Here is a 23,322-nt window from a genome sequence, read left to right as displayed (position 1 = left end):
AACATTTTATCATGCCTTTCCCTGCAAGATTGTACCCATTGAAACACACTGAAAATAGGGTAACTACTTCTCACTGTTATTAGAATGGTGGAATGACTGGCAGAACCTTACCCCAATGTATCAGCCTTAAAAAAAAAAAAAAAAATATATATATATATATATATATATATATATATATATATATATATATATATGGCACCCAGTGCAGGACTGAGCATATCCAGCAGTCCCACCCAAATTTGGAATGGCCAATTGTCTGTAACCGCAGCTAAGTACATCACTGCCGATTATCCAAGGCCAACTGCTTTTTTTCATATTGCAGACCACAATAAGCTCACAGAGTGTTGTTGATGACAGACCTTTCATTTGCGGCTTTGACTGCAATGTGAAGTTATCCAGTACACAAGCTGATTTGTTAATTATTCCAAACATATATACACTCAGTGAGCACTCTATTTTGGTATTTATTAGACTTATTTTTTAAGACTTATTGGTTTTCTGCTTCTGCTGTTCCTTACGGGTTTGACATTGTGTTTTCAGTGATGCTCTTCTGCATACCTCTGTTATAATGTGTGGTTATTTGCGTTACTATCACCTTCCTCTCAGCTTCAACCAGTCTGGCCCTTCTCCTCTGTTTTTCGCACCATTCTCTGCAAACTCTAGAGACTGTTGTGTGTGAAAATCAGCAGTTTCTGAGATACTCAAACCAGCCTGTCTGGCACAACAATCATTCCATGGTCAAAGTCAGTTAGATCACATTGCTTCCCAATTATGACATTTGGTCTGAACAGCAGCTGAACCTCTTGACCACTTCTGCACGGTTTTATGCATTTAATTTCTGCCAAGATTGGCTGATTAAATATTTGTATTAACAAGCTGGTGTGCAGGTCTACCGAATAAATTGCTCACAGAGTGTATCCACATGTTTGGATTAAATGTTTAGTTTCCTTTTTAATACATTTATTAAATGCACTATACAATTTTCAGTGTGTGTTCTTTGGTGTAATATTCCATTGCTGGTTTCCTTTGCAACTTTACAATGGAATACTCTCATGATCAATTTTTTCCCCCCATTCTGATGTTTGGTTTGAACACCTCTTCACCATTTCTGCATGCTTTCATGCATTCAGTTACTACTACATGATTGGCTGTTTAGATATTTAACTGATTGAGCTGGTGTACAGGTCTAACTAAAAATTGGTGACTGAGTGTATATCCTTACCAATGGCGAAAGGTTGGCTGCAAAGCAGTGCAATGTTCATTGTGAATAAATTGATCAGTGTTTTCACATTCAACATGTTCCAAGTTCATTTTGCTGAAAGAGGTAACTGTTTAGCCTTTTGACCCAAAACTGTCCCACTGGCTGATCAGGGTTGAAATTCCTGAAGCATGATATAGCAGTAAGGATGTCTTGAAGTATTCTCTTTTTCGAGTGTTTCCAGAAACATGTTGTTACTCAAGTAGTATGTGAAATTTAATATTTTTCCATGACATCCTGGGACTAGTCCAAGTATTGAGACTTGAGAAAATAAGCAAATACTTGAGATTCCAAGTATTCTGTGTGCCATGTTAAATCCCTTTGTAGGCTATGGTAGAGGACAAATCATTTAACCGAGAAAACCTAAAACAGTAACAGAGTTCAAACAGTAATTACTCTGAGACTGATTTTCTTCATCAATCACACAGCTGCAAACTTTGACTGGTTGTTCATTGGTGTGCTATCCTCCAGTGAAGCTAGGATGCATGTCTTCAGAAAAAATATAGCTTGCCATTTTGGACAGGATTTCCCAATAACAATGATTTTCTTGTTTGTGAAACTATTCCTTGGGCCAAGTGTCTCCTAATCTTGCATGTTATTAGATTATTACAAGTACATTATATTTTATATATTTAAAATATGAAAAATATCCTTCATCACGCACAGAAATTGTCTGGGCCTATCAAACACCTCCACTAAAAATAGAAATAATGTTAAAAAGGTGACTCTTTAAGATCCGGTGACAGCAGGTCATAAGATGCAGATAATATAAGGATCTGGCACCTCATACTAGTGACTACTCATGCTCTGTGGATGGGGGCAATGTCATCTTGAAAGATGTCTGTGTCTTCAGGAAAGAAACACTGTTATATGAGATGAAGGTGAATATTTACCACCATTAAAACATTGCTGACATTCACATAACCTTCTCGGCATAGGTGCACCAAACCATGCCAGGAAAATGTACTTGCCACCAAAACTACTTTGGGAAACCACCATGAGGCATTGAATTAAAATACATAGTTTAGTGGCTGAGAGTGGAAATATTTATGAATGAACAGTATTACAGTATGATATATCTGGCCTGTGTGGTACAGTAGCAAGAAGGAAGTGGAAATAAAAGAGGTTCCTTTGTGCCCACATAACACAGCTAAAATAAAAGGGTGACCAAGCCTTCTTGGACCGAGCCTCCATACTGTGGAATTCTTGACCAGAAAGTATCAGGCCCAACAGTCGACTACTTTTAATTCCCTTTGAAAAGCTCTGTCTTTTAAGCTTGCTTTTAATTCTGTATTTAAATTCGTATTTATTATTACTAGTGCTGCTTATTGTATGGTTGGTTTACCTGTTTTACTATTACATTTTTAACTAGAGTACGCCTGCCTTCTGTCATGCAAGGTACCATGACCTCTGTTCTATATTTCTTTACTTTTAGTCTATGTATTTTTGTGGAAAGTACATTGAACATCTACACTCAGTGACCACTTTCTTGGGTAGAACTGAAGACCAGCTTGTTAATGCAAATATTTAACCAGCCATTCATGTGGCAGCAACGAAATGCATTAAAGCATACAGACATGGTCAAAAAGTCGAAGTGACTTTGACCGTGGAATGATTGTTGGTGCCAGACAGGGTGGTTTGGAGTATCTCAGAAACGGCTAATCTCCAGGGATTTTCAAGCACAACAGTCTCTACAGTTTGCAAAAAAGCAAAAAACATTCAGTGAGCACCAGTTCCGCGGGAAAAAACGCATTGTTAATGAGAGAAGTCAGAGGAAAAGGGCCATACTGGTAGAAGCTGACAGGAAGGTGACAGTAATGCAAATAACTACGCATTGCAGTGGCATGCAGGAACATAACATCTCTAAGAACACAACACGTCAAACCTCTAAGTGGATAGGCTACAGCAGTAGAAGACAAATAAGTTAAAAAAATAAGTTAAGTATTTATAGGTAGTAAAGTGCTATATGACTGCTGGCGGGCTCTGGGTCAAGGAGAGCGACTCCTGCACTTGTAGGAGTCGCTCTCCTTGACCCAGAGCCCGCAGAAAAAGTAAAATCAGGCATGGCTCCCGCACTGGAAACGTGCAGCCATTAAAACATTTTGGTTTCATAGTCTTTTCAGTATGTCTATAATTAACGATGGTAATGTTGTTTTTCATCGCTGCAACGAATGTCGATGAAAAATGTCATCAATCATCATCATCATAAGTTTGGGTCGATTTTTATATATTTTTTCCCCCTTTAGAATCTGCCTACTTTTTTTGCATTTATTCTCATTACTTCGGTCAGGTAACGGACCCATTACGTGTGCCATCAGCTGCGAAAAGGAGTCGTTATAGAACACTGGTTAAACAACGGAAAACGACTGCAACGAACCTACATTTTTTAATTCTGATTATTCTTGCGTTTTTCCTCGGTTGAGCAAATCCCGTTCTGGTTGCTTTTTTAAACTTTGAACTGCTTCTTCTCCGGTTTTTGGTCCCACCCCCCGCAAAACTCTGTCACAAGTGAAGGATTACTTTTTAAGACTTTCTTTCCACGCGCATCAAGTGTATTCCATGTGGAGACGCCTGGCTGTTGCTCCCTTTTGCTTCGCTTGGCGTAGGGGCTATGACGGGATGCGGACTTGTGTGCAGTAATAGGAAAACTCTGGGATAAAAAACGAACAACTGCAAACGTGAATAACCCAGAAGAGGAATCCAAATTGATATTGGAGTTGTCATATCCTCCTGTCGAATGCTAAAAGGTATGATTTCTTCTGTACACATAGCCTTTTATACATGCAGACCATTTGTGAACAGTGCCATAGAACCGTAGAATGATTTTGAAATCTACTTGAGTATTGCCAAGATATCTGGCAACTGGCTATACTGAATATCAGGAGATACGGCTCAATTTGTCTCTTTCTTGTGACCACAGTTATTTAAAAGCCCACAGTTCTTCCAAGCAATCTTTAATTCTAAAATGCTAAATGCCTTTCTCAATTTATTTGAGTACGGATGATCTACACAAGGCGTTTTCAATGTGCCATTTGGCTCTGGAAAAGAAATCTAGAGCATTTTTGACTATACATTTTGTTTGCTAGGCAATATAAATATAATTGTGTTGCCTAGTGATACTTTTTAATGCAAATAAATACATATTCAAATTATATACTGTATTTTTAAATAATGTTCACTTTTAAATATTTTTCCTGTGTGATTAGTGAAACATAATAATACGCGTGGTAAAATAATAATAATACGATAATGACAACAATTTAAAAAATGATAATGAAATAGAATGACAAATCAATATCACTGCTATTAACCAACCAGGTTGCGATATTTATCCTGCCCGTTTTATAATTAAGATGCATCACTTTACCAGTTTAAACATGAGCTCTAGCCCCCTCGCCACACTGAGGCAAAGCTCAAGATGTGAACTTGGCATAAAATGAATAAATAATGTATTATTAATGTAGGTTATTCATTTCATGGCTTTGATGTTAATAGTAAACGTAATAACCTGTAAAGGTACGAATTATAAAGTTAAATTAATTCTGCAGTTATAATCCAGTCAGTCATAGCCAAGTAATGACACACCTGGCTTTAACATTATGCAAGGGTGAAATTTAAGCACATGCACTATCAATTGGAAATACAGAATTTGTAGGCTACGTGCTTAAGTTGAGAACACACATCGCTTCGATGTGCATTGGAAAATCCTCCCTATATAAAAAAGAGACTATGGGTCTGCTTTCTTGTAGATTTATATGCCTGTTTGCCTGTATTGCCTATATACTCTACCTGTATAAAGTTGTTTCTCTCTCTCGAAGTAGCCTATGCCTGTACTCCTTTATATTAGTGTGCTTTTGTTTGTTTTGTTTTGGAAAAGGCCAGATTACACAGACTTCACAACTCTCTTTCTCTCTCAAGAGTGTAATGAAAGACTGCAAGGTGATGATGACTATTCCAGAGTCTATCAGAGTATATTCAGCTGCTAAGTTCAGAGATGGGGTCAAGGGTCAGGGGTCACCACCTGGAGTGTGGGTGCAGTGTGATGGAGGACCGACTGATTAACAGCCAAGCGAATAATAGATTTCTACAGAACTTTCTTTTCATAAGAAGATATTTAGGGAAGGCTGCAATTGTATTCATGGTGCAGAGTCCTTTAATGGAGACAGACTGTGTCCCCAGCCTCCTTGAGCTGGGGAAACAAATGATAAAACAGCCTGTCTCACAGAACAGAACCTTAGACTTAAAGGGGCAGCTCACCCAAAAATGAAAATGAATAAGGTATATTTCCACTGAATAGTATCTGACTATCCAGATAGTTTAGCTGAAACACGTTTTCTAGATATTCACTGCAGCTCAGCCCGATAAAACTGACCTTATGAGTCCATCTTCCTGTGGCTTCAAAGTGGCAAAAATTTGCATTGAAAAAATTCAACGTCTCTTTCCAAATATAATACTCACAAACATGCACAGAGTTTCATTTCCACAGTTTCATTGGTCTGCTTCTTCTCCCAAAGAAGTATGTCAAGGTTGAAGAGGGTTATCTAATCTTGTGAACTGTTGTTGATACAGATACAGTAGCTAACTCAGCCTGGGTAATTGAAACACAAGCACACACACTGGTTGTCCAAAAAATGGAACCGTTTGCATTAGCTAAGGGTACTTACCTGTACCTCTGTTTAGGTAGTGTGTGCCCACATCACTAACCTGTCTCTTTGTGTCAACCTCAGGGACATCTGTGAAATGAGGCCCGTTCCCCTGTGTCTTCTGCTCTCGTTGACTGCGCTGGGCATGGCCGCGCCCGAGGATGAGGACGAGTACACCTGGCCCCATAGGAAGCTCCCGCTGGTGCAGAGCGAGCAGACGGTGTATCTCCCCCGGCCTGCATTCGCCGGCGAGCCGCAGGGGAACCTGAGGGGGGCCTGCGGCATCGAGTGCCAGAGCGCCCTGCCTCCTCCCAGCGCTGCCGACCTGGAGAAGCTCCTGTCGTACGAGACGGTGTACGAGAACAGCACGCGCACGTTCACCCGCGTGTCCCTCCGCGGCCTGGCGGTGGAGCCACCCCGGAACGCCTCGCGCCCCAGGCGCAGGCGGGAGGTCTATGGCACGGACAGCCGCTTCACCATTTCCGACCGGCAGTTCTCCACCGCCTACCCTTTCTCCACCACCGTCAGGCTCTCCACGGGCTGCTCCGGGATCCTGGTCTCGCCCAAGCACGTGCTGACGGCCGCTCACTGCGTGCACGACGGCAAGGACTACCTGAAGGGCGCGAAGAGGCTGCGCGTGGGGGTCCTGACACTCCGCTCCAAACGGGGCGGGGGCCGAGGAAAAGGGCAGAGGAAGGGAGAAGGCAGGAGGAGGGAAGGGAAGGGAGAACGGGAGGGGAAGGGAGAGGGACAGGGGAAGAGCGGCAAGCGGAAAGGGAAGAAGAGCCGTAGCCGGCGCAGCATAGAGGCCGACAGACCCGCCTTCCGCTGGACGCGGGTGAAGCAAACCCAGGTCCCCCAGGGCTGGCTCAAGGACCCATCGGGGAAGGCGGTGGATTACGACTACGCCCTGCTGGAGATGAAGCGCCCGCACAAGCAGAAGTTTATGGACCTGGGCGTGGTCCCGTCCGTCCGCCAGCTCCCCGCCGGCCGGGTCCACTTCTCCGGCTTCGACGACGACCGGCCCGGCCAGCTGGTGTACCGCTTCTGCTCGGTGACCGAAGAGTCCGGAGACCTGCTGTACCAGCACTGCGACTCGCAGCCCGGGGCGGGCGGCTCAGGAATCTACATCCGCCTGAAGGAGCCTGGGAAGAGGAAGTGGAAGCGGAAAATCGTTGCCGTCTTCTCGGGACACCACTGGGTCGACGTTAACGGGGTGCAGCAGGATTACAATGTGGGGGTGAGGATCACGCCCGAGAAGTACGCCCAGATATGTCACTGGCTGCACAGCAACTCGGAAGAGTGCCAATCCGCATGAGTCCCCGCCTGACTGGTCCTTCATTGACTCCTGCTGTTCCTGCGATAGTCCTCGCTGACTCCCGCTAACCTGTGTATCATCTTGTTTGTTGCCTTTCCAACTACTCGCTATCGGCTGTTTCTCCACAACATTCACCGTGCACAGATGCCTTAAAATGATCTATTGGTCATTACATTTTATAGAAACCCATCATCAGATTATAAAGATAACTATGGATGTTATTTTCTTTAATTTAATTTAAATAAAAAATGGAATATTAGCTGTAATACTTTGAGAGGAATCAGTCAAAGGGGTAACTCCTGATGATGTCTCCTTTCTCTATCTGATAAACTCATAAGAATGTACACTCAGTGACCACTTTACTAGGTAGACCTATACACCAGCTTATTAGTGAAATATCTTATCAGACAATGATGTGGCAGCAACTCAAAAGCGTGCAGACATGGTAAAGAGGTTCAGTTGGGGGGACCAGACTGGGGAAAATTTTTGATTTAAGTAACTTTGACTGTGGCTATCATCCAGTGGGCAGAAGGTCTGTGGGTGAAAATGCATTGTTGATGAGGTTGGAGGAGAAATGGTCAAAGCAAGGAGGAAGAGAGTACAGGAAGGCGAGAGCAACTCAAATAATCATGCGTTAAAACAGTGGTATGCAGAAGAGCATCTCTGAACACACAACACGTCAAACCTTGAAGTGGATGGGCGACAGCAACAGGAGACCAATAAGTCTAATACATTTATTATCTTATTTATCAGGGACAGTGCACATTCATCAACATTCAGTTTCCACATCAGTGTAAATGTTCCAGAGTTAGCTAATGAGCTAATTTTCATCTGTAGTCCCTAACTTGCATGTCTTTGGACTGTGGGAAGAAACCGGAGTACCCGGAGGAAACCCAGGCCGACAGGGGGAGAATATGCAAACTGCACACAGAGAGGCCCGGGGGGGCTTGAACCCAGGATCATCTTGTTGTCAGGCAACAGTGCTACCCACTGTCTAATAATACCTTATAGGGTGGTTACTGAGTGTATTTCAATATACCTGGTGTTTCATGTATGGTAGAATAATAGCCATTATGTATAATCTGTGTTTCTGTGAGAATGAGCTGCTCTTACTCACTTCTGGGCCCTGTTTCATTTATGTGGCTAACTCAGTAAATCCAATTAGTTTGTTGACAGTTGGGGACAACATCAGGATTTTTGGTTTGTGAGCTTTGACAATGTGAGCTCACGATTTAGGCAGACGTGTCACTGGGGCAATAAGCCCAAACCTGCAAAACTCCAGGTTTAAGCTGCAGTTAGCAGGATAACATGCATGTAGCCGATATACACAACCTGGTGAAGTCACACACATACAGCTAAAATGAGCTCATCTTTGGTAAGCGAGGTTCTTGTCGATAAACGAGCCATCATTGTAAGAAAAGCATTTAGAAGGGAATGTGTTTTTGAAGACCAGCAAGGCCCTTTAAGGCTATCTTTATGAACATTACCGACTTAGTAGTCATGAGGGAATGATTTACCTCCACCAATTGAATTACACATTGCGAAGCAAAGCGAGCTTTGCAGACATTGTATTATTTGTTTGTTTGTTTCATTTATAAAAAGCAATGCAGTGCAGGTAAAATTGATATCATTTGCTTGAGGGTTTCATGGTGGCAACATTTATATAATTACCAACTAATATTTTCAAAACGCTCCAAAACGTCCTGTGAGGTTAACCACAAGCTTGTCCATTACCTCGTTGAATATGCAGAATTTCAATAAAAAGGCTCCCTGTTTGCAATATATTTCTATATTTGACATTTAACTGCTGTCAGCTTCTTTTGTAGCAGCTGCCACATGCCCTGGGAAGTCATGAAAAAATATTATTTAATGTTTCAGTGTGGTGGCGTTATCAGAAAGCAAGTAAATCAAAGTATTCTTATTAATGAAAATTCATCTGCAAATACCTGCCAGGCTTCCTCTCTCATTTTTGCCGTTATGGCTATGTTTCAGATAAGATAAAATATATTTTTTTGTAACTTAGAACTTAGATCGTACTTTTATCAGTTTCGATCAAGTGACCTAAACCGGGCTTCATTTGTTAAGCTTATTTCCTGGTCTTTCTTGAGAGACATTTTTCATCAGCGCCAGTGCAGTTGGCTCCAGTATAAGTGTTATAGCCGCCAGCTTCAGTATAAGTCAATGGTAAAAGCACAGTAAAAATCATATTGTTCCATATTACTGTAGTAGTGTAGTGTGTGCAAATATGGTAATAATAATTTCCAGGACAGCAAAACCTGCTGGTGAAAATACAACAACTTGATTCGTAGTTTCTGGCCATTAAAATCACAATGTAACAGGAAAGTTTTCTGTCCTTTTGAAAATTTCCCTGAGTACACAGAACCACCTTCTTCAACATGTATTACTAGGACCCTTTTTTAATATAGTGTACTTTATTTTTCAAGTTGCCTTTGAGTATACTGGTAAATGCTATGAGCAAGATGATCAAAGATGGACATGTATCTTTGCATCCACATATTGAGCCTGGTTTTGCATTCTTTTAGTTTGTTTCAGATATTTCAATTTTCAGATCCATTTAATCTTTGGTAATGTAAATACCCAGATCTTCACTTCACTGAAGACGTTATTGGGATACTATCTGATGCCACTAGGGGGCAATAATGTTTTAGCAACATTATGTCAAGTTTAATGTTAATCCAGAGGCTTTGTAGTGACTGACATAATGCAGAGCTTTGGGCATTTTGTCTCTATTTTCAAAATATTTATTAAGGTGTTTGCTAAAGGAAATAGACATTTTTTATATTTCAAGAATTCTGATTTATTGGAGTAGGTTGTGAAGCTTTTGTAGTTTACTTGAGATATAATACATTTAAGGCCATCACAAAAGTGGATATTGTTAACAGAGAGAGGAGTAGAATTTCTGGGAGCCTTCATTATGGGGCAAGTCCTAGGTGGGTTTAGTTCTAGGCAGATTAAGCAGCGATCTGTTAACCCCTTAAATCGCAAGGCCAGAGGCATTTTTTGCATGAATTCCTTTCAAATTCCTTTTTCATTGTCACAGCATATACCGTTTGAAAGTGTTAAAACTCACGGTTCTATATGTATAAACTATTTTACAATGCCATTGTTTTAGCGACAACAGTTCCTTATTTTGTAACGTGGGGTGAAAAAAAAACGAGGGGGACCTCACCTTCTCTGCATTCTGGGAATCCACAAGCAGGGTAATGTCGGTGTCCTTTTCACGGCAAGGATCCAGTGAACCAAATCCAAATTTATAATTCCGAAAATGTGCTAATTCTGAGACACGTCAATAGAATGCCTGTTGTTTACTAAGAATTTCTCTGGAATTATATTATATATTAAATATATATATATATATATATATATATATATATATATATATATATATATATATATATATTGTCCATTTCACTGTTGCATACATGTACTAAAGTACTTGTACATGGGAATGTGATTATCTATGTTTTGTATTGGCTCTCTGGAACACAATCAGAACACAATGCTTTCTGACCAGTCTCAGTAATACAGTCATACAGTATAGACATGTATGTTGTGGTTCCATTGTATTTCTAAGCCCACCAGGCACAGCCATGAGCATCTGTATCCACTCAAATACATAACATCTTTTCAGTGAGAAAAAGCACTTCTGCTTCCACTGTGTTGGAGTATCTGTAAATTTTTTTTGGTCATATTTAGAGTAATTCTGGCCTTCTGGAAAACAAACCCCCAAGGGCTACCTTTCAGGAGGGACCAGGAGTGTGCCTGTAGCCAAAAGGGTTCAAGAGTAGTAACCATTTTATTTTGGGTATGTCATTTTCAAGCTTGTATTAAGAAAAGGGGTGATACTTAAGGGGTTAAAGGTGCAGCCGATATGCATTCTCCTCGAACCTCTCTCATTAACAAGGTGTTTCTGCCTGCAGAACTACTGTTCACTGGATGTTTTTGGTTTTTTGCACCATGCTCTACAAACTCTACAGACTCTTGTACATGAAAATCCCTGGAGATCAGCAGTTTCTGAGAGACTCAAACCACCCTGTCTGCCACCAACAATCATTCCACAGTCAGATCACATTTTTTCCTCATTCTAATGGTTGATCTGAACATTAACTGAAGTTCCTGACCTGTATCTACATGATTGTATGGATTACACTGCTGCCACACAATTGGTGGATTAGCTAATCATATGAATAAGTAGGTGTGATAAATTGCTCAGTAAGTGTATATTTCAAATTACCCCATGACCAATGAGTGGGTGTCTTGTGTATAAGTGTGGCTTTTAAGACCAGTATAACATACAGTACTGTGTCTTAGGCACCCTAGACGTTATTATATATATATGTTTATTTATTGACCGTATGATTTTGCCGGTTCTGATTCACTAATCAAACCTTAATTCACATTTGTGAAAAGGAGTAAACACAAACTTAACTTATCACATAATTTGACACAAAGTGCATCTAAATATCTTGGATTGCTTAAGCAACATACATGAAATTGGGCCCTGTTCATCAAGCATAGGATCAGTAATATAACATGAACAACAAGCCTTTAAACTTGTTGAAGGCTGATGGTTTAGTTTATACTTTGCAATAATTGCTTTTGTCTTTTTAACATTTGCTGTCTTTTAGTCCTTAGGCTAGCTTTTATTTGGTTAAGATTATTTTGATACCAAATGATCCATTTGTGCATATTGTCTACATACCAATATGGTCCCAGCTGTGTTGGGGGATATAATGTTGGTGCTAATTGCATGGGAGCATAGACTGTAGGTCAAAATCTGCTTACTGAATAGAATGCTTTAAGACAAATTTAGATTAGAGTAAGTAGAATTGTTTATCAGGAAAACGTATTGTTCTAAGTATTTAAAGAAAACAAATACTGGTCAATAATAAATCAATGAGTGCTCTATGATTTTTATTCTGCCCTTAATTTGTTATTAGATGACTGGAATAAAAATATTAAATTGAAGGCTTTATGCAAATACATTTTACAAAAATTGATTCACCATTCCAAATATGCCTTTATGTACAACAGTGTAAACGTATTGAATACCAAATATTAACACCACTTCAGAAACAAGAAAAGGTTTTCACAAATGTGAGTGTGCTTATGCATCTACTTACTGTCTCCATGGACTGTAGAATGTACATATTAACACTAAATCAGTGGTAAATCATGTTTCATTATGATTCCACTAACTTTCCTAACAAAATAACAGGAACGAAGCAATATGTACAGTCCATATGGCAATGTCTTGAGCCAAAATGGCCAAAAAATAACTTAATGCATAAATCTACATTCTTGCAATGTGAAATAATGTACTGTATACTTTCATGTACATTAAAATATATATAATGTATATAATTTTGGATCAGGATTTTACCCTTCTTTAACATAGCATTCATACACTCACTGAGAAATTAGGTACACCAGCTAGTTAATGCTAATATTTAATCAGCCAATCATGTGGCAGTAACTAAATGCATAAAAGTATGCCGAAATGGTCAAGAGGTTCAGCTGTTTTTCAAATGTCTGAATAGGGAAGAAATGTGATCTAAGTGACTTTTTACTGTGGAATGATTGTTGGTGCCGATTTGAATATCTCAGAAACTGCTGACCTCCTGGGATTTCCGCACACGACAGTCTCTAGAGTTTACAGAGAATGGTGCAAAAAAACAAAAAGAAGCAGTTCTGCAGGCAAAAATTCCTTGTTAATGAGAGAGACCAGTGAAAGGCCAGACTGGTCAAAGCTGACAGGAAGGTGACAGTAACACAAATAATCACACGTTACAGTGGTATGCAGAAGAGCATCTCTGAACACACAATGTGACAAGCCTCTTAAGTATATAGGCTACAACAGCAGTCTAAAAAAGAAGTCCTAATATAGTGCATATTGTATATGACAGGAGCGGATCAGACATGGATTCCTAAGTGGGGGGACACAGTGGATCTGAATAAGTTTCTTTAGATCAGTGAATTTATTGCATTTCAAAGGGAATACATGCACTTGGTAGTGGGCGTTAAAACACAGAAACAGAAACCAGAACCAAACTCGAGTTTTCTTTTTTTCTATCCATTATTTCTTTACAACAGTTGTGGTCACAGTCACTTAGAATGGTACAATTCACAAAGCATCCAGTACACCTGGTCCCTAGAGTCTACAGTCATGCAGCTTCCAGTGGCTCTACAGACCTCATCAGGACACACAGTTAACACTGATCAACAGCCATTTCTTCTGGACAGAGAACCTTAACTGCTATACCACTGTTCACCAGGAGGGGTGGAAGAAAGAATACATGCATTGACAGAGGTGAGCAATATTTGTTCTGGAGGTTAAGAACCATAGCATTGTCTGGTTGTTTTTTCTTACATGGTAATACAAAAATAACATTTTTGAGCCAGATTCATTACAATACAAGATTACCTAGGACTGTTAGACCAACAGCAAAGACGGGGTGCACAGAGCATTTATGCTGGGTTAACACAATAGAGACCCCAACTCCTCCATACACGCAACACCTGTCAGTCACCTTAAATGAGTGCATTCATTAGGATGCCAGAACACCAGAGCTGAAAATGTATGAATGTAACCAATACCTGATACATTTCCTCTTGCTACCAAGATGAAAATGTAATCTGTCAATACAACATCTTGCATATAGTTTTGTAGTTTAACATACTGAACAAAGCAACACGTTAAGTCTTAAAAGTCTTGTAGCACACAATACAAGGAACAATAGAAGAAAAAACATACAGGTACACTGGATGGTTTAATGGTGAAGGTACAGGAGCGTTGACATGTTAATACATAATTATATATAATTAATATTTATATATTTATATTTATTCCAAAGTAAAGCTGGACTGATTATGGATGATAATGGTCACGTAACATCTACAATTTGATATCAGAGTCACACCAATATTATCTTGAACGGATATATATATATATTTATATTTATAACAGCAGGAACATAATGGGCTGGGACATGACAATAAGAATTATATACAATAAAGATATTATATATCTTAGCCATCCCACAGCTGATCATAAGTTAGCGGGGCAGGTATGTGTGGGAAGGCCTTGCCAAAGAAACCCCTGCTTTTCACCACCACAGACACTTAAAACCAGAGTCAAAAAATTTTTTTTTGCCTTTTAAATTAAAGTATAACACTATGACAATCACATTTTTCATATGGTTCACTTTTACAGTTTGTGCTACAGTACAACATTGGTCAACAGGGGGAGAGAAAAAAGGACCTGTGTTCTTCAGCAGACAGCCCAGTAATACAGCACCTGAGGAACAGCATAGACTTGTATCACACACCTGAATTTACCTGAAAACACACCTGAATTTCAGTTCAAGAACAATATCCTCTGAGAATATAATCAATAATATAAATAGGTCATTTGTATAATAAATAATATAATTGGCTGTATGAGTTGACAATACTGAAACACGCAACCCTTAGGCATATAATAAATAACACAGATATTAATCTACAGTGGGCTCCAGAAATGTTGGTGCACTGAGTAAACTATGCTGCATTTAGTAAACTACACTGATAATCATCTATATTTGACTTAATTTAGTCCATCACAATCTAGAGGAACTACACTCACTGGGCACTTTATGAGGTAGACCTGTACACCAGCTTGGTAATGCAAATATTTAATTAGCCAATCACGTGGCAGCAACTAAATGCATATTTTATTTGAAAATAGATGTCTTTTTTTATTACCAAAAAGCTGATGATAACTGTAAACTATACACTATTATATTTTAGTTTAGTTTACAGAATGTTTTGTGCATACTCATCAATGGTGCCAAGAATTATGGAGCTCTTTTTAAAATGTTTCTGCACATGGTAGAGAGGCCTGAGGGAGACTGCATACATACAGTATGCTCTAGATAGATGTCAGGTGGACCCAACAGGATCAAATCAGTGAGTATAATGTCAGCAGTTTAAAGGATATTCAATGTTTTAAAAATAAAATACGTGACAAAATATTTAGCACATGGGCAATTTCACTGTAAAAAGCGTCTAATAAAATGTGTCTTAATCATGCTGCTAGAAATGGGGGAGTTTTTAAACCAACCTTAGCATAGACCACTTTTTTTGTAGGCTACACTTAAAGATGTAAATTTTTTCTATTAATAAATTTTTTTTGCCATGTAGGCAACATTACGGAAAGGGACATGATAGAAATATCAACCAATCAGAAGGAAAGACACACATTGTGGAAGACACTCGCTACCTGACAATGTACCTCAATAATAGTACTTTCTTGTACCACTAACCTACTACGGCAAGAAAAAGTAAGTGAACCCTTTAGAATTACCTGCATTGATGTATAAATTTGTCTTAAAATATGGTCTGATTTTCCGTTTGAAAACCACTGTCTTATGTGACAAAAACATGCAGTGACAGTAGTTTCAAAAATATAATTTACTTTTCGATTGAATGTCCCTTGTTGCGTGTAGATTTCCAAAAAAAAAATTTGCTTGGATTTAGGAAGATATACCAGTACACAAAATGTAGGTATGAGGCTGATATTTATCTCATATGAATATCAGGATAAGAATAAGCAGTCTTGAAACTTGAGGTTGACTTGTGCACCAGGAGAAAGATTCACAAGATGCACAAGTTCTTTACAACGCATCTGGGAAAGGACATTACGGTAAACTAATGCCTGGGGCTGGAGGGTTATATACTCACCTGGGAGTTTATAAGAAGTCTTTGATATTGAGGTCAGCCAGGGGATCTTTTGTGGGAGGTGGCTTTCTGGGGCTCTGAGCAGCTGGGGACACCTAAGAGAGATATTCGACAAGAAACAGTAAGGGAGTGTAAGGTTCTGTACGTGTGTGTGCATGTATGTGTGTATGAGCGTGTGTGCGTGTATGTGCGCATGTGTGTGTGTATGTGTGTGCCCATGTGTGTGTGAGCGTGTGTGTGTGTGTGTGTGTGTGTGTGTGTGTGTGTGTGTGAGCGTGTATGTGTGTGTGTGTTTGCGTTTGCGCGCGTGTGTGTGTTATTACCGATGCACCCGGTGCTCCAGGTGCTCCTCCCGCAGGAAACTGTGGCCTCATTGGCTGAGAGAACATCATGGGAGCTCCAGCTCCACCTGCAGGCTGCAGGAGGAGAGGCAGGATGTGAGACAAAGAGCCCCCCTCACACAGGGGAACATTCTGGAACATTCTCCCAGCTGTCTTACCATGCCGAATCCAAGCTGCACCCCCATGGGAGGAACCATACCTCCTGCAACAGGCCCGGGGGAGGGGCCGGGCTGGGGGCGGGCGTGGGGATAGGGACATTACTGTACTACACTTAGAGGACACACACCACCAAACACACATGCAACCAACACTACACAAACACACTGATGTACTGGCACAAACACAAACTGACTATGCACACTGCACATATATTTATTTTTCCATTTCCATGTGTCCATTTAACATGTTTTCTTATGTAGTGGTAGAGATCCTAGTTGGACCAAAAGCTTAATTGGATTGGATAGGTGAATGTACAGTGTACAAAAATCAGTCCATGTTTTTTCCATGGGTATATACTCTATACATATATACTCTATGAATAGTAACAAAGACAGCACTGGGAAATATGCACAATGCCAAAACTCTGCCTAACTGATCTTCACAAGTCTGGGCCGTCAAAATTTTGTTTCCACAGAAACACAGGAAGGAATAAGAACATGAAAATGTTTGATATAAAGAATAAATATGGTTTAAACTAGTTAAAACTTCGTTTTTTTAGCTATTGTTGTGTGGGACATTGTTGAGGACATTTGTTTCAATTGAAAATGTGTTCAAGTTCATAACAAAATTCTACAGCCATACAACAGAGAAAAAGTGTCGCACTACACTTTTTCAGTTGAAAATGCGTCATTTTCGTCATTCAACACTCATACGACAAGTATAAATTAATATACTTTCGTATTATATTTCTCTATGAAAAGGAAAAGGAAGCCCAACTGATAGTTAAAAATGGCCACCTCAATATATTCTAGAACCACTTCTGGAATCAAGCCAACATGAATTACAAGAACGGGTCACTAACCAATATAGTGTACTAACGCCCATTTAAGGAAACAAAAACATGACAGTCCAGTATTGTGGTTTGAGGGGTACACATATTAATAGGCAGAAGAGAGCCACCTCCCTGAACACCTCTCCTTCGGCTTCCTGCACACCACCACAGCACTACACACAACATTTACCATCTGAGGAGCCCAGCAGGTGGGAGCTACCTGAGGCTGCCAGCTGGCCCCTCCTGTCATCTTCTTCTCATTCCACTGCATGTCCCTGTGGGACAGAAAGGCCAGTCAATCAATCAATCAATCAGCAAACAAATGAAGCACTCAATCGATAAATGAATGATTAGGAACCGTCTTTAAATGAGTGATCAAGCTTCCTGGTTTAAGGGTGCCAAATTATGGAATTCTCAATCAGAAAGAGTTAGTCTTTGCTACATTTCTTAAAACATATCAAGCGTATTTATTCCTTTAATAATATAATTATGTCATGTATCATTGAAACTGACATCATTTGTCTCCAAAATGCATACTATGAGTACATTAAGTACTTGACTGATGCATTCTGGGGGAATTTTAACAGGAGTTACCTGCCTCATAATTACATAGTTACCCAACTGATAATATAGCCTGCACTGTATTCCAGCCACAGGGTTAAAGTTCAAGGTTCAAAGGAAGCCCCAAACACCAAAGATAGATGGCTAATGTGGTCACAATAGTCAACTCAGTTTGAGGTTATTGACTCAACTCTATTTAAATAATCTCAGGAGCTTCAATGGAAAAAAAGTGTATGTATGTAGTGTTTTAATGTAATGACCATGCAAGTGTAAGCTGTAACAATTCTGCACTGTTTGACTATAATTAGGTCATATGTTTGAAAGGGCAATCAGGTAGAAGTATGTATAGGAAAAAAATAATAAGTTGTGCTCTTACTTATTTTGATTCCCCATTCCTAGATCTGTAAGAGAAAGAACAGGGTCATGTTGCAGTCTGTGCGCTGTTCCCCAGCTGTACCTCAGAGGGCAAGAAGAGGACACACTGCAACCCTACCTCCCACCACTAGAGGTCACTGTTCTGCTGGACCACCACAACATCAGCAGATGTTCTTACCCAGTGAGCAAAAGACAGAATCTAGACATATAGAGGGCTAGAAATCTGGGTCAGAGACGTTTTGACACAAACAGAATAATTTGTGTCAAAACGCAGTCCCAATTTAGCTCAGGCATCACCTAGACCAGGGGTCAGCAACCCTGGTCCTGGAGAGCCGCAGGGTGTGCTGGTTTTTATTTTCGCCTTAATACCAGCAACCGATTCAGACCCAAGAAACCAGGTGAGGCGAGTTAACTGTGATCAATTGCATTAATTGATCAATTAAGTGCAAAGTAACAACGAAAGCCAGCGTACCCTGCGGCTCTCCAGGACCAGGGTTGCCGACCCCTGACCTAGACATAGCCTGCGTAAGTCCTAGTCGGCTAGAAACCTTTCTGTTTTCAACCAAATATGTGTATTCTATCATAATCAGTCGTAAGTCAGGACAGCCAATTTCACATAAATCAATGTTTATGTAAAAATATAAAATACACTTTCATCTTCATTTCGTAGAACAGTATCTAGGCTTTCATAATCTGTATGCCTTAATGCCAAATTCTGAGTATAAATATAGTTAAGGTTTTAAACCAGATGTCGAAGTGAAAGTAATAACGGAGGCGAGCCAGCTTCACCAGTCACAAACACCCACATCAGATGTGTTCATGGCTACATGTTAATGCATTTGCTTTCATTGTCAGTATGTCTTACAGTCAAGAGTAAATATTCAGATTAAAAATATAGTTCTAAGGGGTTTATAAATAAGTTTGTTAGCAAACCCAACTATATTCGGTTGAAAAGTGAAATGTTTCTGGCCAACTTGGACGAACCCAGACTATATTCAGGTGAAATTGAAGCTGAACTAATCTGTTTATGTTAAAACATTTCTCAGGTGTGCCGTGGCATCAGACCATGATGCCACGGTATCACGGTATCATGACCAACTGCATCAGTTTGATGCAGTTGCACGCTGCCAAAGCCGAGTGCGGTCGGTGCACAAGGGAGTGGCATAATTGGGCCGCTGCTCTGAGGGTGGGGGGAGGAACTCGGCAAGGAGGACCACCGCACACAAAAAGCGCCCCGGATTGCCCCGGAATCACGGGGCCAAGCTCAAGCTTTCCAGCTCTCGACGAGTAGATCAGTCTAGATTCCGTCTTTTGCTCACTGGGTAGTTAATAGAAAATACAGATGAGATTAATCGTGTTTTGGTTGGCAAGCCCAGGCCTTATAGTGGTGGCATTTGCTACTACCTACACATGACTGGGAGTCCACAGTGGTAGGAAACAGTTGGTTTCTTTCCACCAGTGGCAGGGTGGGTCTGATTCCTTGGATAACCGGTATATTTGCTCCTCGCAACAACACACCAGGTGCCCACAAGCTATCAGTTGTAGCGTCAACCCAAAATAACATGGAAGTCTGAGAAAGTGACCTTAATCATTACATTACATTAATGACATTTGGCAGACTCTCTTATCCAGAACAACGTACAGTTGATTAGACTAAGCAGGAGACAATCCTCCCCTAGTGCAATGCAGGGCCCAACAGCTATGCGGATCTTATTGTGGCTACACCGGGGATCCAACCAATGACCTTGCATGTCCCAGTCACGTACCTTAACCACTACGCTACAGGCCACCCACATCGGGTTCCTATATAGAACTATGCAGAGCAATGGCAAACCAGTACATGTTAAAGTAAATGTAAAACTGCTAAAATAATTTTACATTTCAAATAATTGCATTAATAACTGCATTTAGTGTGACGATATTTCTGTTGCAAATAGCCTTGGTTCATGTGGAATTAATGTAGGTTGTGCAGTCACAGATAAATAAACAACCTCCAGGACGCTTTGCCTGCCATGTTTCTTCTTTCCGTGATGCATAAATGTAATAACACACGTCTGTTTGATACATACTCCCAACCAGGTTGGCCAGGGAGGAGTCCAGGTCGCCTCCGATGGCTTTTCCGGGCGAGGAGGGCCCTTGGGGTGTCACTGCTGGCATGAGCAGCTCGCCTAATCCGTCAAACGCTTCAGACAAGGGGGAGGGATGGACAGAGCATTACAGACGTACCGACACGCCACAGTGCAGATTACACAGCCAGCGCAGTCCTCGCTAATTCCGCTAACGAGGGCTCAAGCTACAGATTACTACGAGGACCACATAGGACAATCACCACAACAACAATTTAACCTAATCACTACAGGCTGGCTAATAAAACTACACACATATAAAACATACCGAAGCCAGGTTCAACCATACGCAAAAAATGTTCATTGTGTACGTTATTTCAAATATACTATGTATTTTACTAAAGAATATTATCATATTCCCTTTATTAGCATTCACTATTTAATTCAGAGTGAGATACTGACCACAAAAAAAATTAAAATGCAATTACGTCGCGTACATTATGCAGGATTCAGTGCTCTATGAATCCCTAAAACTGCAGACTTGTCAGGAAGCTATAAACACGTATGTTGCAATGCACAATGACGATAGTTGGTTAAGAAGCCAGGACTCACCAATCACACAGGGAGTGTGACGCAGGAGAAAGGCAGACAGGCAGACGACATGCACATACACACATGCATGCAAGCATGTGCATTCACGTGCACACAAACATGTACATACATACATACATGCACACACACATACGCATAGGCATAGACACCCACTCACAAACATGCGTATAAACACATATCCACACATGCGTGCACACACACACACACACATACATACATACACCCACACACACACACAGAAACAAACATGCATACGCACATACATACACACACATACATACACAGACGGAAAATCAAGTAACGAGTAATGGGGAGGGATTGGGTAGACAGCATTGGGACACAGAAGAGAGGGAGAGAGGAAGAGAGAGAGTTGAGGAATTAAGCCTTAAGCAGTAGTATCCGTTGCATCTTCAGAACATAGAAGAGCAGCTGCAGTTGCACGCACAGACACCTCTGTAGTAGCAGTAGGTCTTCTCACACATCAACATGCACACATGCTTGCATACATGCAAGCATACATATGCACATAATTATCAGTACAACCCAAGGGCAGTGTGCAATGGGAGCATCAGTTCAAAATCTTTGATGGAGGAGATTTCACTCTTTTTGTAATAAGTCAATTCCTAGTAACATTGGATTAATTACTTTGCCCTTACTATATTTCTCAATTAAGAAGAAAAAAACCCATAGTGCAAACTTTAGAATCCAAGGCTTAGCCCTCCATTCAGCAAAAAACAGATTCACCACATAATCAGCACCACAAGCCAGTGGGCTCATTCCAATTGGTTATTTTTCTCCACCTTTAACATTATTTTCCTGGCTCCTTTATCTTCTCCTAGCTCCACCCACTCAGATAGGCTAGAAAAAGAAGTGAATACTGGGAAATCAAGAGAACGTGAATTAAGCAAACAGAATGCTCCTACAAACATCAATTCGAAGCCACGTCAGTTAAAGACGTGGCAGATGTGTGGCCAGATGGAGAGAGGTGGGCCACAAGTTAATCATTTATTCGTCACGCTTTCCAGAAAAATACTTCTTTTTTTTCCTTAATGGGTGTTCCTAACCTCTAGCTCCCAAAATTTGGTTGGTCCGAACGGGTTGGAAGGTCCCTAAAGATGGCGGACCGCGAAGATGTGAAAAATAAGTTCTTGGAATGAGCCCAATTTCTTACTTGAAGCCTCCGCGCCACCAGGGGGCGCTGGGGCTGAGCCAAAGCCTGCATTAAATGTTGGCTGCATGAGATTGTTTTGGGCAGGTGCTGCTGCAGGGGTGAGACTCATGAGGCCTACGAGGAAGGGAAGGGAGTGGAGTTTACAATATGCCCTCTCCGTCCCACCTCCTCCTGACCCTCCCTCATTAGACACTGGACATAGTTCATGAAGATGCATTAGGAATGCATTAACAATGATGGTCGATCAGAGCTCTGAAATGTTAGCACATTTGAAAGTATTACGAAAATACACTGAAGCTATTTACGATTTTGGGATCAAATTAAATTGAATTAAAACAGGCTCCCATTCTCAAGTTATAATCCTTATATTTAATTGATATCAATAAATCAGTGGTAATCTGTATTTCATTAGATCATTCATTATTTATTTTTTCATATTTTTTCACAATGCGCCTTTTCAGTAGCCTACTAACTCTTGCATCTTCGATGAACGATCTGATTTTTGACCATATCTTTTAGCAGTGCTAAAAGATTCCCTTTTGTTCTGATTTGAATTTGTTCAAAGAATAAGTTCTCTGAAGTTCTATTGTATCTTATAGGAGAACTATTGCCATGTTCATGAAATACGCTGCTATTGGATCTGAAAGTTTTTTTTATTTTGGGCATGACTAATGACGTGGGGTGTGGTTAGAGATAATAGTATGACTAAATGCAGAAAGGGTGTAGTCAGATAAAGAATGGGCATGACGAATGGAAGAAAGGGAGTAGTTAGATATAATGGGCATGACTGAATTCAGAAGGGGTTTGGTTAGATGTAATTGGCATGACTAATGGCAGAAAGAGTGTGGTCAGAGATAATGGGCATGATAATGGCAGAAAGGGTGTGGTTAGATATAATGGGTATGACTGAATTCAGAAGGGGTGTGGTTAGATGTAATGGCCATGTAATGCAGCAGGTGCTGTGGTCAGATAAAGAATGGGCATGGCTAGTAAGCTGATGAACATCAGGGGCCCCTGGAGTGGAAGGCTGGGACTCACCGCCAGAACCACCAAACGAATCTGCCGTTTCAATCCAAGGGGAAGCAGGCAATCCACAACGCAGCATGAGGACAGAGAAGGGTTAGACTCACCACCCATACTGTCGGGACACTGGATACAAAAGAGCAGGGAATTATGTTTGACACACATATGCATGTTCACGCATACACACAGACACACAATATTATTATATAGCTCCATATCCAACT

The 23,322-nt window shown here is 40.5% G+C and overlaps 2 protein-coding genes across 2 annotated transcripts in view; one reads left to right on the top strand and one right to left on the bottom strand.

The window, feature by feature from the left end:
* The first annotated feature begins 3,879 nt into the window (after window positions 1-3,879).
* LOC133129717 (inactive serine protease 35-like) lies at window positions 3,880-7,219 on the top strand. Its single transcript, XM_061243984.1, has 2 exons — window positions 3,880-4,005; window positions 5,986-7,219. The coding sequence occupies exon 2, from the start codon at window positions 5,999-6,001 to the stop codon at window positions 7,217-7,219; it is 1,221 nt and encodes a 406-aa protein (XP_061099968.1). The 5' UTR covers window positions 3,880-4,005; window positions 5,986-5,998.
* A 5,980-nt stretch (window positions 7,220-13,199) lies between these two features.
* The window catches only part of LOC133128451 (clathrin coat assembly protein AP180-like), a 45,797-nt gene continuing 35,674 nt past the window's right edge, over window positions 13,200-23,322 (bottom strand). The window contains exons 19-26 of the mRNA XM_061241977.1: window positions 23,114-23,134; window positions 20,296-20,409; window positions 18,228-18,252; window positions 17,481-17,565; window positions 16,458-16,529; window positions 16,282-16,374; window positions 15,962-16,053; window positions 13,200-14,537 (exon numbers count right to left, since the gene is read on the bottom strand). Of these exons, the coding sequence (XP_061097961.1) occupies window positions 15,970-16,053; window positions 16,282-16,374; window positions 16,458-16,529; window positions 17,481-17,565; window positions 18,228-18,252; window positions 20,296-20,409; window positions 23,114-23,134 (494 nt within the window). The 3' untranslated portion in view covers window positions 13,200-14,537; window positions 15,962-15,969. The remainder of the gene's footprint in view (window positions 14,538-15,961; window positions 16,054-16,281; window positions 16,375-16,457; window positions 16,530-17,480; window positions 17,566-18,227; window positions 18,253-20,295; window positions 20,410-23,113; window positions 23,135-23,322) is intronic.

The sequence above is a fragment of the Conger conger genome, chromosome 5, assembly GCF_963514075.1.
Source record: "Conger conger chromosome 5, fConCon1.1, whole genome shotgun sequence".
Lineage (NCBI taxonomy): Eukaryota > Metazoa > Chordata > Actinopteri > Anguilliformes > Congridae > Conger > Conger conger.
Note: the sequence above shows the minus strand (reverse complement) of the source record. Positions and strands in the feature narration are given on the sequence as shown.

Excerpts from the sequence above, each read along its gene's own strand:
- LOC133129717 (XM_061243984.1), top strand. The coding sequence starts at position 5,999 with ATGAGGCCCGTTCCCCTGTGTCTTCTGCTCTCGTTGACTGCGCTGGGC.